The sequence below is a fragment of the Seriola lalandi genome, unplaced genomic scaffold, assembly GCF_002814215.2.
Source record: "Seriola lalandi dorsalis isolate HSWRI2012SDOR001 ecotype SW California unplaced genomic scaffold, Sedor1 jcf7180002054548, whole genome shotgun sequence".
Lineage (NCBI taxonomy): Eukaryota > Metazoa > Chordata > Actinopteri > Carangiformes > Carangidae > Seriola > Seriola lalandi.
The window spans coordinates 24,945-40,640 of NW_019525101.1; the positions used below are offsets into that span (position 1 = coordinate 24,945).

Below are 15,696 nucleotides of genomic sequence, written 5' to 3' on the forward strand. Positions count from 1 at the left end.
CCCATGAGATAATCATTTTAGATAATGATCCCTTCAATTTGGTCATTAAATGACTGTGATCACAACCATAACATTTTACAGTTGAAAAATAGACTATTTGTTAACAATGTTAGAAACTGATCAGAGGTGGTCTGATGTGATTAATACAAGCTGTAAGTATACATAAAATAACTACATTATCATTTATGAATGACAGTCATTGTAAAGTTCTAAAAACACCCAGCAGCACAAAAAGTAAGCCAGAGACAATCAGCAGCACCTGTCTGAGACACACTAGAGAAACTTATTATTGCCCGGTTCAGCTCGATATGTGACCTGAGGCAGGTGCAGAAATAACTACACAAGCAATCCGTGTGTGCAAACATTTCCTCAGCCCAGTGGAGGAGGGACGGGAGGAACACGACAAGCACCAGGGGGACAAACGCAGCAATCGATTGCTACAGTGGCAGGTGTGATCATCTCAGCACTATGGATCAAAAAGGGATGCTTAAACAGCTCTGCTACTACTAGCACGCACAACAATCACTTCCTTTGACACAAATGTTACTTCTGGGAGATTCTCGCACTCTGAGCCACTATAAGACATAAAATCCATTTTTATACCCATCGTTCTGGTTAGCTTCTCATCAGTGAATGTCAATCACTCCCGTTGATGATTCCTTTAAACCACAAGCTTAACTCAGTTCTACAAATACTCGTTCAGGGTATGAATTAGCTCCTGGTGTTATTTATTAAAATTCTGATTCCTTCAGAGATACACACTCAGTCCATACTGAGTCAACAGTTTGATTTTTCATTCCAATTTAATGCAAGAAGCTGTCAAAGTCACAGTCAAGTCTGCTTTTTGTGTCTCTTGGGTTTGATTCTCCAACAACATAACTTATGAATGTGATGCTAATCAACAGCCAACTGTCTCTGAGTTTTGATATGCATCCTCTCAACATATATTTACCATAAGTCATTAACAGGAAGTCAGTTGTAAGGTACATAACATTGCCAAACTAAATCGAGATTGACTGTGATATCTGGCGCTTAACGTTTTCATAACATAATAGATGTAAACAATTTTTTCCTTGAGTGCAGGAAAACACACTCAACATCTAACATTCTAGTAATTGTGTTAAAAATATTTGTATTAGAAACCCCAGTATGGCAGTTTTTAGAAAAAAAAGAAAAATTCCTTAATAGGTCTATAAGAAAAAAATAATTCTGTCCAAACACAGAAAAAAACAAATATTAGCTTTAAATATTGATATAAACTGACTTTTGCTGAATAATGGTTACAGCCTAAATTTAAGTAGTTGAAGCCGATGAATCGCCTCAATCTTTGAGGTTATAACAAAACTTGTCCCAGTTTAAACTCAAAAATGCTGCTCTCAGGTTTTTGCTGCTCACATTCAGATCTATGTCACGAGTGAGGAGAAAATAATGTAAACTGGGACACCTTTGTCTGAACATACAGCTGGGGCTGCTTAGAGATGCACAGAACAAAAGTTAAATTTGTGATGGAGTGTGCTGTTGGGTTAGCTGTGCTCACATTTTAAATTATAATGCAGCACAGTACCAGAAATGTCAAAAGTTGCATCGTCAGGCCAGTAGCTCTTCTATATGCTGGAGCGTCTTGCTCTGCATACCATTAACCCTACAGTGCCTGCTGTCACTACTCCAAATGACACCCCAAGGCGTTTTGGCAGCACAGCGTAAAGGATTTAAATACGTGATGAGTTTTGAAGTCAGCTCAAAAATCAGGCCCTTGCAAAACAAACAATTGTTTATGAATTCACTGACAGCTTTAGTATGAGAGCTGTGACGAGACGACACAGCTGAGACCAGATGAACAGACACGCCAGAACAAACTATACTAACGGATAAAGTGGATCCACAAGGACGCAGTTGACTTAAAAAAGCAGTTTTGGACAGCAGCTGGTTTGTGTGGGTCCAGACTGAATTGTCTGTGAAGTGTCTATTCAGTAATCTGAAAGGCAGTGGAGCATCTGTACAGGGGCATAGCAGACTCCTCCTGAAGCACAGCCTGAATGCTAATGCTGTTAGGCTCACCTCCATCCTCTCTCCTCTCTAAAACATACAAGGGCAATGCTGCATTAATCATGGATTCACATCCCTCCTCCTTCACTCTCACCTCCCTCCAAACACACACGCGCACACCACACACACACACACACACACACACACACACACACACACACACACACACACACACACCCTTCTATCATGTGTAACATCATTAAAAGGGACTTGTTTAACACCAACTGTAAAATTAACTTGAAAAGCATGAGATTTTCAAATGAATGTAATTAGGTTGTACGTTACTAATAAACAAAGTAGATGTCTCTGAAACACACCAGAAAATACTGCATAATTCACATGCACATATTCACACATATCTCTAACACACCCACTTCAAACATGCACAAGTACATACGCCCACACACACACACACACACACACACACACACACACACACACACAACAATGCAGTGCACTCCCATTTTCTGCTCCACTGCTCTGAGCAAAACGAGTGGGAAAGAGACACAGAAGCACAGAGTTATATCCGTGAATTCCATTTCAAAAACCACTTCAAGAGAAACAAAACACACATAATGGTCAAAGAACTGTGCAGAAAATGTTACGTGTTTCAGATATTCAAGGCATTTTCTTTAAAGAGATGTGGAAGTTCAATAATTTCACAAAACGTAACAAAAAGGTGCCAGCAGCCGAAAAGACAGAGTGGTGTGAATAGGAGGCACAATATGAGCAATGACACTATGAGATCGGATTTTATTCATAATTAATAGATGTTACAGAGAGAGACAAATACCACTGCGCCACACAAGTGAGAGGGCAATTAGCCGTGTTAATCCTGACATGAAGTGACACCGTGAGGACAATGTGTACAACACAGACGCAAAATCTCAGGACTGGAATGGAATTGAACCTGAATAATACTTTGTCCTTTCCTTAGAAATTTGTACAGAACCATTTCTAATAATAGGCTATGAGGAGCAACATGAGGAGCAATGTGCTCCATAAATTATTAGAGATGTACCAAACCAATCCCAAAGATCGGCATCAAGGCTGATCTAGACATATTCTAAAGGATTTGTATCAGCTAAACCAAAGCTGATCAAATGCCTCTCCTTTCATGATCCACCTCATCCTGCAGCTGTGCCACTCTCCTTTACAGCAGTCAAAAGCTGTTGAACTGCATATGCTGCAATGATTTTTGCAATTTTTTAAGTGTTTTTTTTACACAGGATTAACATAAACAAAATAGACATGGCAGTCTACAACACTATACAAAGCTTATCCAAATACATAGTAGACAGTCTACAACACCCCAGGCAGTGACACTAACTGGTCCTGAGATGTGGTAAACATGGCGTTAAATAACAAATTTATCTATCTACCATTATGAATGATTTCTTCATACATACAAGAAAATAGAATAATATGAAGTTATGAGTCACATTTAAAGTGTTTAAACTGTAAACAGTATTTAAAGTTGTTTCTTCATTTCATTTACTGTGTATTTTGACATGACCGAACAAAAGCACCAGTAAAAAGTTAAATTAAAACTACTCAACCTCAGTGTTATTGACTTAAAAGTGCAAATTTTTGTGTATTTGGCATCTTGTGCTAATCTGTTTTTTTATCTTTTGTGGGTTATATTTGATATATTTGATAGAGACACAAGAGAGTAACAGGAAAAGCAGGGGAGACAAAAGGGATTAATTAATTCATCAATGAATGAATGAATGAATGAATTAATTCAGAGTTCTAAGTCAATTAATTAATTAATTCATATATTGACTTAGAACTCTACATTTGACTTTGTTGCCTTTGATCCTGGAACTGTTTATGACATCATCGATGACATCACAGATCATACACATATAGAACCTGTATCTTGGTGAGTTTCATTCCCTTTGCATTCACATTAGACAAGTGAACTGTACTGTTGTTGAAAAGTATTTGGAAAAGATTTTCTGAAAAAATGCCTTCCACAACATCATCTGCACGATTTGCAGTAAACAGATGGGATATACTCCACAGTGACACCACACGCTACCTGATAATGAATTTTAATGGCGAGGGATGTTTTGGTAAAGTCGCAGAATGTTTTGACTTAATCACGGCCCAAATGGTGGCAGTCAAAATCCATAAAGACAGTGAAGATCCAACCATTAAACGGGAAGTGGCGATGCTAGAGGCAGTCAGGGCTCTAGACCCAGACAAGAAGAACATTGTGCGATTTATGGAGGATTTCAGGTTCAACGAGCTCTCTTGTCTGGCATTTGAAATGCTGGACAGGAGTGTTTGGGACCTGATGAAAGAGAGGGATTGGGAGCCACTGAGTGTCAGTGAAATTCGGCCCGTGACCCACCAGCTACTGGTCGCTTTTGAAGCCCTGAAAAATATCGGAATTATGCACACAGACTTGAAACCTGACAACATTATGCTTGTCAACCACAAGGATCAGCCATTCAGGATCAAGCTGATCGACTTCGGTCTGGCCCGTCCAGCGAGCAAGGCCAAGGTTGGAATGCTCATGCAGGCCAATGCATACAGGGCTCCAGAAGTGACCTTGGGCCTCCCCTTGTCCGAATGTGTTGACATGTGGGGAGTGGGCTGCGTCATGGCATTCATGTATTTTGGTCAACACCTCTTCCCTGCCAACTGTCCATATCATTGGATGAAAGTTATGTTGCACCTGCTGGCTCAACCAGTTGATCACTATCTGACTGTTGGAGAAGACAGCTGGATGTATTTCACCGATGATCTGGACGGGGATTGGAGACTAAGGACTCCAGAGGAGTACGAGGCGGTAACTGCTGTCGAGCCAGAAGTTTATGAGAGGTTTTTGGACTCGTCTTGGAACCTAGAGGATGCAGTGAAGAGATATCAAGCAAGACATGATGATATGGAGGATGAAGACAGGATGGCATATTTAGACCTCCTGAATTGGTGCCTATTTCCACATACTGCACACAGGATTACTCCCGGGAGAGCCCTCAAACACCCTTATGTGACAATGGTTCACCTGGTTGATAAAGTGGAGACCAGTAACTACGCAGACTCTGCCATCGAGCTCATGACTGTTTCCCCCCAGCAACATTTTGAGGTATCATATGATGACTGGGTTTATGAAGAGTCAGCCTTTGTAAAATTGTATCGTCATGATTCAAACGCCGCTCTCATGACCGACTTACAGAAAGAGCCATCTAAAGGAAAAGATTCATCAGCTGTAAGTTTTTCTGCTTACAATGAAGACTATGCAGATTACGGCGCTGAAGATTCAGACAACCATCATTCTCACCACTGTGTTTGTCACTGTAACTCTCAGAGTCAGAGTTACAGTGACAAACACTCAAACACTGACAACTCTAGTGGATATGAAGCTGATATTGAGTCTTCCATGTTAGACAGTAAAGAACCAGCCACCAGCGACTCAGACAATGGAAAATCAATCAAGCCACACCTGAGTCACGAGGAGGATAATGAGTCAGCCCCCTGGGAAAATGATGACCTAGAGTATGAGCCTGTGAAATGTTGTTGCGGTCATTCATACATTGGCAACGATGCTGATACCAAGACCTCCAGTCAGCCAGCCAGCAATGACCCCCATGATGAAGACCCATCTCCCACAAGCTCCACCGCCAAAGATATTATAGAGCCAAACAAGACAACTGGACCCTCAGCAGCAACTGACCTTCATGATGGGGTCAGAGACACAACGACACCCCCCACAGAAGAGCCAGGCACCACTGCTCCCCTCAATGACTATGCAAACATTGATAGCTTGCCAGTTGCCAGTAACACACCTGATGACAGACCATCATCTGATGTTGTCCCAACTGATGAAGCTGCAGCGTCCATCCCTTTAAACGACGGAGCTGCAGCTGCCATCAAACCGGCTGATGCTGACGACATCAAGACTGGCCCTGGTGGAGCCCGCCGGAAGACTGTATTTCAAAGAATGGGCAAATTCTTCCGCAGAGTTAAAAAACGAGTGACTTCCATCTTTAAACGTCGAGATAACTAATCGGCAACTTTAAAAAACAAAAAAAAGGACAGCACATTGCCCATTCATTCCAAGTCCTTCTCATAGATGCAAGTCTTGTGAGTTAAAGTTAGACCCAGTCTCTCTCTCTCTCTCTCTTTCTCTCTCTCTTTCTCTCTCTCGCTCTCTCTCTCTCTCTCTCTCTCTCTCTCATTACTCTCAACCCAACCGGTCGAGGCAGATGGCTGCCCACCATGAGTCCGGTTCTGTCAGAGGTTTCTTCCCGTCAAAAGGAAGTTTTTCCTCTCCGCTGTCGCCAAGTGCTTGCTCATGGTGGGAACAATAATAATATATAATAAAAATAATAATAATTAACACTGGAGAAAAACTCAGACAAATTGGTTAAAAATTCCAACCACTACTCAGGCAAAAAAAATTGAACTAATTGTCCGATAGGTGGTGCAATAATAATGAAGTATATGTTTGTGCAATCTTCTTGAAAATGACATGGGCTAGAGTGAAAATTCTTTTGCCATTTTAATCTCTGAAATCATCTGCATCTTTGCACAAATGGTCTTCTGTTCTAAAGCTGCTTACCATTTCAGCCATTTTCCAAAAATTGAACATAAACCCAAAATGAACTAGTCCGAGGCCTTTCATCTAATTCTTAAGAAATTTGGTCTCCGTCATCTACAGACAATGCTGATGATGCTGATTAAAAGAATTTCAGTTTGTTAATCTGTTTTGAAATTATAAACCTGTTTAAACCTTAAGATCAATTTTACACAAATGCTCATAAATCAAAATTGGTTAATGCTATTATAACCATCTCCTTGGTCCTAGCATTGTTATAGAGTCTTGGGATATTCTGCCTGTAGGGGGCACTATAAATGTGAACAGTTTGTATCTTAGATTCAGCTGCATGGATTTGTATAAAATTAATTAATTAATTACTCAGTCTATGAATAAAATTTGGTAATGATTGATTAAAGTAGGCGTGACTAATTACAAGAAATATATATTTCTAATTATTCCACCTTCCAAACTTCTAAAAATCACAATAAATCAATTGTACGCTCTACAGAGCTGAAATTTTTCAGAACATCCACTGAATGGCTTCACTGTAACTTATGGTCAAGTCAGAAGTCTGTCACTCTATATTTTTATGAAATATGTAAAATCAACTAACTTCTATATCTCCACACGTTTTCATTTAAAAGCTACAAAAATTGACACACACATTCTGTAGATGGGACATATCAAGTGTTTTACACGGTGTTTAGATCAGACAAACAGTGAGTCCTCTGTGATATTCATAATCTTGCACAACCAGTAAGTCACTTTCTCTGGGGATACACCAAGGTCAGGCCTGAGTCCTGATTCAGCAAAATTTTTTATACCAAATCATACCTATGGTATTCATATGCTTGCGAGCTGCTTGGACCCTGATAACTGGTGCTATATTTACCAGTAAATTGAAACTAAAATTAAACTTTGTTGGTGTCTCTGCATGCCAGTGTCTGTCAAATGTACAACAATTAGACAGAGCTCTTCTGGGAACTCCATCGATCCTGTTTTTGAGCTCTTCCTCTCTTCAGGAAGGTGAAAGGTGATGATCAGGTGCACAGGGACACTAGCCAGGGATCTAGGCTTTTTGTCCTAATGGCTTATAACAGAGCTTGATCACCAACGGAATTCCATTGTAAAGAAAATATTCATCGATTGCAATGTAGTGCACCTGCACCAGCTGTAACAGGTATTATTGAAGCAACACGTCACCTCACACTTGGCAACAACAAGCTACATATGCACATACAAAATAGGCAGCTGTCAGATGAGCAGCGTGATCAATAGACCTTTATTGCTCTAGGAGGCTGATAGCAAGAGTCCATGTTTAGGCACTAATGCACTCCCCACTCTGATCAATACAGAGAGCTGCGATTTGGATAAAGACGAGAGATGAGAGACGGTGATGTGACACCTTTATTTTAGGTCTTTTGCAGCAATACAACTTTGTCTTGTGAACACAGTCAGAACAGCAGTTATTTCTACACAAATACTTTGGCTGAGAATGATTAGACAACAAAAATATTAGAATCATTAAATAGGTGATATTAGTGATGTTGCTGCTGTCCTTCAGCCTGGTCATAAAAAAAGAAAGGCTTTTAAAAGAGCACGCACAGATGGACTCCAAAAAGAGAGCACTGTGAGGGAATGATAATGGAAAGTGGAAAATGGACCTTAGAAGAGGGATAATGGAAAGAAGATTGAGGCTGGGTAAGAGGGTAGGCAAAATGCAGGGTGTACAGCAATGTGTGGTGTGGTGGAATGAGAGGCTTTAAGAAAAATGAAACAAGGATGTCTGGTGGTGCAATAGCAAAGGGAGTTTTGATGCACCGATGCAGTTCTGCAACATGAAATGTACCCATACACCTCAAAAATACAACTTGATACTGTCAGTTTAATTTTCCTTTTGCTCAATGTGGAGTCGTTCAGAAAGTGTCAAGTGTACACGAGTTATGAGTCGAGACTGCAGAGTTGAATTCGTTATTTCTACAATATGTGCTTTAAAACACCTGTGTATTGTTCGAGAAAAAGGGGTAGCATAAAACCTGGAGGCCAAAAATGTGCTTACAATGTCCTAAATACTGTACTGTGTGAGTTGGAATCGAAACATTGCACAAACATAGGTTTAGATTTGGAGTGATAATGAGTTTTTGTTGTTTTTTTATGGACAAATGGAGTCAAATGGATGTCAGAGCTGAACAGCACGATACAACAGCATGCTGGATGAGGAGAAGTGGGGTGAAAACCCAGAGAGAGACAAAGGATGACACTTATAGACTGAGGACACAGCTTCCTGCTGCTCACTGCGAGATGACAGAGAAAAAAACAACAGCATATTGGTGGATCTGTGTCCTGCCCACATCGTTTCTGCGTAACCTACACCAACAGGTACACTACCTGTGGAGACTCAATTAGAAAGCCATTCGCCACTGACAGACTGAGGGTTGATTGCTGCCTCGGGGGAATTCAGAAATGGGAGGATTCAGTGTACAAGGACAAGAATGCACCATGAAATCCATCAACCAGCAGCACACTTTACAAGGACAGTAAGCTGTCTTAGATTTCACTCACCATTACTACTGCTGACAAGTTTGATTTCTTTTCTGCCAGACAGAATAGCATGGAGGCAAACCGAGCAAACCTGACCGGTATATCTTTTATGTTTCAGTTGCTGACTGTGGATGAAAATCACCCAAGTTATAATCAATAGACTACGCAATGTGTGAAATTTCAGTTTTTACCAGCAGTGGAAATCTGGAATCAAAACAGTCACTGCAGTTGGGTACCGTGGTCAAGCCCAGACAACTGTGAAATCAAAAAGTATGGCTACTTAACAGATGAGAGCATTTAAAGGGTGCTCCACTGACATTGCACTTCTGTGACACTGTCAGATTAACAATGGATCTTTGGGGAAAAAAGGATCAAAATTGATGCTGCAGAACCAGAGATCATCAGGGATCATCTTTTTTTATTGCAAGGTTTCTACTGCCTTGTCAAAAACTGGTGCCTACATTTACCCACAGACAGTTTGATAAACTGACGCCTGGAGCCGCTAGCCTGAAGCAGGGATGAGGAGCGGGCTACAGAGGTCTGGTAAAACCATTTCTTTCTAACTCCACATCCCCAGATTTTTTAAATTTCTAATCTTGTAGTCTTCAACTGACACAGAGTCCAGTGACATTGCTCAAAGCAACTGAACACATTTTGCGCAGCTCTCTCTGGACTCACAAACAGCTTCAGGAAACTTTTTTTCATATATGCAGTAGTACTCCCCGACACCTGTAAACAGGCTGTAAAATAAACTGTAAAATCAACAGAGCTCCCCTTTAAGGTCATTAAGTCCTTTACGCAACAAGGTTTACACAAAAAACAATCACACTGGAAGACACAAATACACCAATCCACTTTTTCTCCCTGTATACAACTCTGGTACCTCAACTCTCAAGGTATCTACTGATACCGACAACCAACCCAATCTCTTTTTCACAAACTTAAAATCTGTATGTTTCACTGTATGGAATTCACTGGAGTGAGTTTATGTAACGTAACATGAGGCCAGAGATTGCAGCCTGCCATGACTCAATAGAAGGAACTGATATTTATTTTTTTCCATAATATTCTGCAAAACAATTATTCCATTTACACTGATTTATAAAAGCCAAAGTCAAATAAAACGCAAACCTCAATTTCAACAATGCGACTTCTTTCTTATAACTGCAGTTGGTAGGACCTGGCTATAAAACACACCAACAAGCTCTGTGGCTTGTTTTGAAAAGCCAATTGCAAATTCAGCCACTGTGGGCCACAGTTATTACAAGTATGATATCCTGAACAAACTAAAAGGTCTGTGTTCCAATGAAATAGTCGATGAAAGTGAGGTTATTAAATTTGGGGCGTAAACTAAGGTAATCTCCACATTGAAAGATCAGCTGATACTTCAATAACCTATTTATAATGTTTACTGGCTAATCACAATGACTCCCTGATTGTTGTATCCTTATTACACACTGTAAATAACTGCAGGTGCATGTAAGCAGGGAAGGACTCTGTAAGCATCCTGTCATGATCCTCTGTAAAAGGTAGAATCAGATTACACATGATGCAGCAACCCAGCTATTCCCCATCAGTGATTCTTTAAGATAGTTGGACCTAAGATGTTTGAAACATTATCAAAGTTCAGAATCCAATGAAATCAGTAACTTCAAATTTAATATGCTATTGAGGTCGAGGAGACTTTAGACTTCAAACAGCATGTTCCCACAACCCTGCACTCTGCAGAGGGTTCCTTAAAATTTAACAGACGTCTTCCCTTCATGCTGAAGTTGTCAGGCCTCCAGCGTTTTAGACAGTGACGTCAGCAAAACGCAAGTAATCTCCTAAAACTAGGTCATATTCAAATGTTTCTGTGCAATTGGCAACAACTGCTGGATTATAAGCACTTATTGTCTGGGCTTTTCAGTGTTCAATCTGTTTCAGCTAAATATTAGATTTATACACTATGCATCTAGGTACCATAAAAGATTTCTTTTGATGCTGGCAGTGTTTGTTAGCACTGGAGGAAAATACCGTCAGGATTATGAAAACTCGGACTCTTCCTAAAACCTTATTACCAAGATAAATTCTGTAAAAACAAATGCAAATCAGCTCAGATCAAACATGTTCCACAATTTTCCTCAAAACAGCAGTTTCCACCTCCAAGTCCTCCAACCTGAACGACCATATAGCTCGCTTGTTTGTTTGCTTGCTTCCTCCTTTACTCCCGTCACAATTACTACGGCCGCTGGAGGTCGCCAAACAGTAAAACGCAGTTATGTCTAGTAATAAGCTGCTTGCTATTTAAATATGCTACTCATTATTTTTAATTTTTTATGTTCATTGTATGTGAATTAGTGAAACTGGATGCTCTGATTTGTGTCTTAATTTCAAATCCAACAAAAGTTGTTGCCAAATAAGACATTTTAATAAATTCAACAAGCCACCTCAGAGATACTTTAGGAATAGCAGTCAATTGCGGATATCATCAAACTTCTGAAGCAGAAAGTCCATCATGTGGTTTTCTAGCTTCATGCTTTTTTCCTCTTATACGGTACAATAAGGAAAGTTACTCTGACTCTGTTGTTCAGGCACACAAGACACCACATCATTGTGAGTGGGTGGGCCGTCTGTGTAGAAAAGGCTATGCATTTTGCTTACTTGATCACCTCATGCAATACCTCCAGGGAGGTGTTTGATTGGTCACAAGTTCATTTTGCAGCACGACAACAACTACTCCAAACATACAGCCAGTCATAAAGAACAAAGAGTCCTGCATCAGATGGTCTGGCCTCCACAGAGCCCTGAACTCAACACCTTGGAGTCAGTCACTGAGACAGACTAAACCCTCAGAAGAACTGTGGCAAGTTCTCCAAGATACTTGGAACAACAACCTGCCTTGAAAAACTGTACAAGTGTACCGAGGGGAACTGGTGCTGTTTTAAAAGCCAAGGCTGGTCACACCGCATATTGATTTGATTTAGGTTTTTCCTGTTTAATGCGCAGTGTATTTCGTGTGAAGAATGAAAAGCAAAAAGGCAGATACATGGGTCAATTATAACAAATCTCATAATGAATTTATCATCTCTACTCTTTAAGTATGGAAATACATTTTACTCCTATTGTGTCTGTAGCATGTGCAACTGCTAAACTACTAAAGAACAACAACAACTAAAGTAGTAAAAATACATAGTACAACGTGATAGAGCTTTAAGAGTTGATCATGTTTTTAATATCGTCTCCATCCCCCCATGGCTGCGCTAATCTCATCCTCTCACTCACTCATCCTCTCACTCACTCACTCACTCACACACTCACACACCCTTTGACTGTGAGGAACCTGACACAGAATAGAATTCAAAACTAAATGGTTAATTTTTTATGCATTAAACCTGTGCTCACACCCCCTCCCTTCTTTTCTCCTTTCAGACAGGAATATATATGAGCAAAGAGAGAGCCTGTAGATACGAACAAGGATAAAAGAAGCTTTTTGTATTGATGTTGGAGTCGTGGATCCATTAACATATTTGTGAAAAAAAAAAAAGTGTAGTTGGTGAAGAAAATAAATGAATAAATAAATAAATAAATAAATAAATCACACTATAAGCTGAAGAGACCAGCAAGTAAAGGTTTAATGTTGTATGGCAATACCCTTATTGCTTTTATATATTAGTTATTCTTACCCAACATATGTTAAAACTGCCATATTGTTAATCACTAGTCAGCTTGTGAATGTGCATACCTATTTTGGCATTAGGTTTATTGAGATTACTAGTCATGCATCTTAATTAGTCCTTATGACTAAGAACACTCACACAAGACGGTTCAGACAGATGAAGTGTCAGTCCCTTCTCCCCTTGTTTTTCTTCTTATATGCCTCTCATCCACTTCACATGAAAACCACCTTTGCATTTAGCAGAGAGAATCACTTTGATGGCACCGGAGAACAGTGCCATGTTCAAAAATAACCGCATTGTCTAATGGTGTGTAACAGAAGGAAGCAGGCTGTATTCGTGTTTTTCTAGTCTCTATGAGGGTAATACAATTTTGCTGCAGAGTGATTAAGCACCTTCCAAAAAAAGAGCCACTGAGCTACTGATACAAATTCAATATGTTAGCCTTAGACCCTTAACCATAGATGTCTCCATGCCAATGTTAATGAATAACATATTTTTCTGCTGTATCTATGACCCTCTTTCTAGAGTATAACTCTCTCCAAGGCGATGTTGAGCTGTGGTCCAAGAATTATACTTTACTGTAGCAGGTGTCGAGTGATTCAGTTTCCTCTCTGGAGGAAGCAAACGGCACGTAATGGCTTCGGCCTACAATTTGTAAATTCTGAGAGCAAGAGGAAGACCCTCAAAGGATAAATGAGACCTTTAATTAGATCAGCCAGTGAGGGGATTTCACCCTCTGAAAGCTTTTTTATTATTATTTCAAAGTCTCAATGTGAATTTTAAAAAATAGCACTCATCTCATATTAGTGCAGCTAACATAATGAAAGTCATTGGTTTTTATAATCTAATCGCACATGTTTTGTTGGACACTTATATGAGATTGTGTCATGACGACTTCTAATTTCATGTGTGGTGCCCAACTTGTTTAGTATGGAGTATCTCTCACTCGATCTGTCTCTTTCTCTCCTTGCATTGTGCTTGCAGGATGGGTTGATGCAGATATGCATTATTCATCCGTGTGTCCTTTCTGTCATTGCCGAGTCGAGCTCTGAGCAGAGGGGTGCAAAGCAGAACTACAATCAATCAACCAGGGTCTGACACTCACCACAATGGGATATGTTGATTGGATGTCACAGGATATCCATGCAAATAGAGAAGTGTAGTGGGCCATTCTGTACACACTGAGATTGTCTGGACGCTTTTTGCACCAGCAACAGTGTAAGTTCACTGGTTCACCTGTGGGAGAAAAGACCTGACCGCTCTCCACGGTGATGACATGGATTTCAGCATTTCCCATATATACTGTAGGTTCTCCTTGGGCAGCGCACCCAGGTAGATTGAGATCCTCCCAGGTAAACATCAAATCTAGAACACCTTATTTCACTCGTTTTAAACTAACTCACTTTTGGCCACACATCTGTCTGAGCATCTTACGATAGCATACATGAAAGATATTGGTAAATTGTAGCGTCTACCGTGCATGCGAGGTGTTGTGAGGACATCTGTAAACTGTTACAAGAACACATTGAACAGTGTTTAACAGACAGTATAAATCATGCTGATAAAAATGCAAATCACAAACAGTCAACAGGTGCCACGGTGGAACAGTCTCCATTTTCCTATTGTCATCCTAAACATCTGTGTCTTGTTGAAGGGGGATTCACCACACTCTCTTAATGGCCCTAACCTGCCCATTTCATTTTTTCATGAGATGCAGTCATTAGCATAACTGACACTCAAATTTCTACACATTGTTACCTGCCCCACTCGATTGTGGGCCAAGTTTCACTCGCATAATAATTACATTAAGTGTCAATGGTGAATGAATCTTGCATAAAGACCTTGACGTAGTAAAACATTGTTGGCAAGCCATGATGATGGTTATATGGTGAACAAAATATTAATTTTGCATCAAGTTTATTTTAGGTATTCATTGTTGGTTTAAATGGTTTCTATAATTCGGGAAATTCATTGACACTAAGGGAATTACTATTCAACTAGTCAAATTATCTGTTTTCCCCTGTAGAGAGAGGTGAACTATCTGTACATTCACTGGTGCTACAAGCCTGGCCCACTCGCGAATTTATTTTCAGAGAAAATTCAAAGTATGAGAAAATGTTAGAATGCAATAAGATCTCTTAAATCCTTTATATGTGGCACTTCACTTCAAGTGGTTCTTTCATGAGACTCATTGTTACTACTTGTCTGACTTAAGTATTCTCCCTGAGTTAGTCATGTGTTGAAAGTCCTACAGGAAGCCCATAGCAGAATACAGATCAGCAAGAACACAAATCATCTTCATCCCTAAGCAGAAATGAACAGCAGACAGAAGAGTTTTGCACTCTGAGGTCACATTTTCTTTAAGTTTGCATTTGCTGATTGAGTCATTCGCTGATGCGCTGCCTTGAAGTCAAGCATTCCATTATTTACACAGGTTGGACCCTAAACAGTGGGCTATGGTGCGAGAGTAATGCTTTTACCTAGAAAACGGGTCCAATTAATATTCTGCAGCATACTTAACAGAAGAAGCTAAGTAGAAAATTGGAGTGTTCATGTGCAAATCCAGTTGTTAAAAAAAGTGTTAATGCTCAAATGTAATTATGAATTTCAAACAAAAGAGTTGAAATACGGACTTGGTCCCCTAAACTCTCATCTGTTCACTATTTATCAGAGAAGTCAATTTCATGGCTAATAGGTTCATTACTGTGGTCATGCTTGAAGGGCCTTCTCTGATAAAACTCACTCAGGAGTTGAGAGCTAAGCCACTGGAGCACAGGTCTTAATAAGGTTCTCTCTTTGTCTCTTTGCTTCTCTTTCTCATGGCAATACTACTCCGAAGTTAAACTTTGACCCTATTCTTCATACACCTCCTCTATTTGAGACTGATGTGACTGCTGT

At 39.9% G+C, this 15,696-nt stretch overlaps 1 protein-coding gene across 1 annotated transcript; it reads left to right on the forward strand.

Moving 5' to 3' along the window:
- Nucleotides 1–4,015: 4,015 nt before the first annotated feature.
- On the forward strand, nt 4,016–6,064 carry LOC147818630 (homeodomain-interacting protein kinase 2-like). Its single transcript, XM_087176345.1, has 2 exons — nt 4,016–5,104; nt 5,909–6,064. Exons 1-2 carry the CDS (start codon nt 4,016–4,018, stop codon nt 6,062–6,064), a joined length of 1,245 nt encoding a protein of 414 aa, XP_087032471.1.
- The last annotated feature ends 9,632 nt before the right edge of the window (nt 6,065–15,696 follow it).

Bases quoted from the DNA above. Each gene is read 5' to 3' on its own strand.
- LOC147818630 (XM_087176345.1), top strand. From the start codon at position 4,016: ATGCCTTCCACAACATCATCTGCACGATTTGCAGTAAACAGATGGGAT. The intron at 5,105-5,908 runs ATCGAGCTCATG...ATCCCTTTAAAC, and splicing joins GTAACTACGCAGACTCTGCC to GACGGAGCTGCAGCTGCCAT.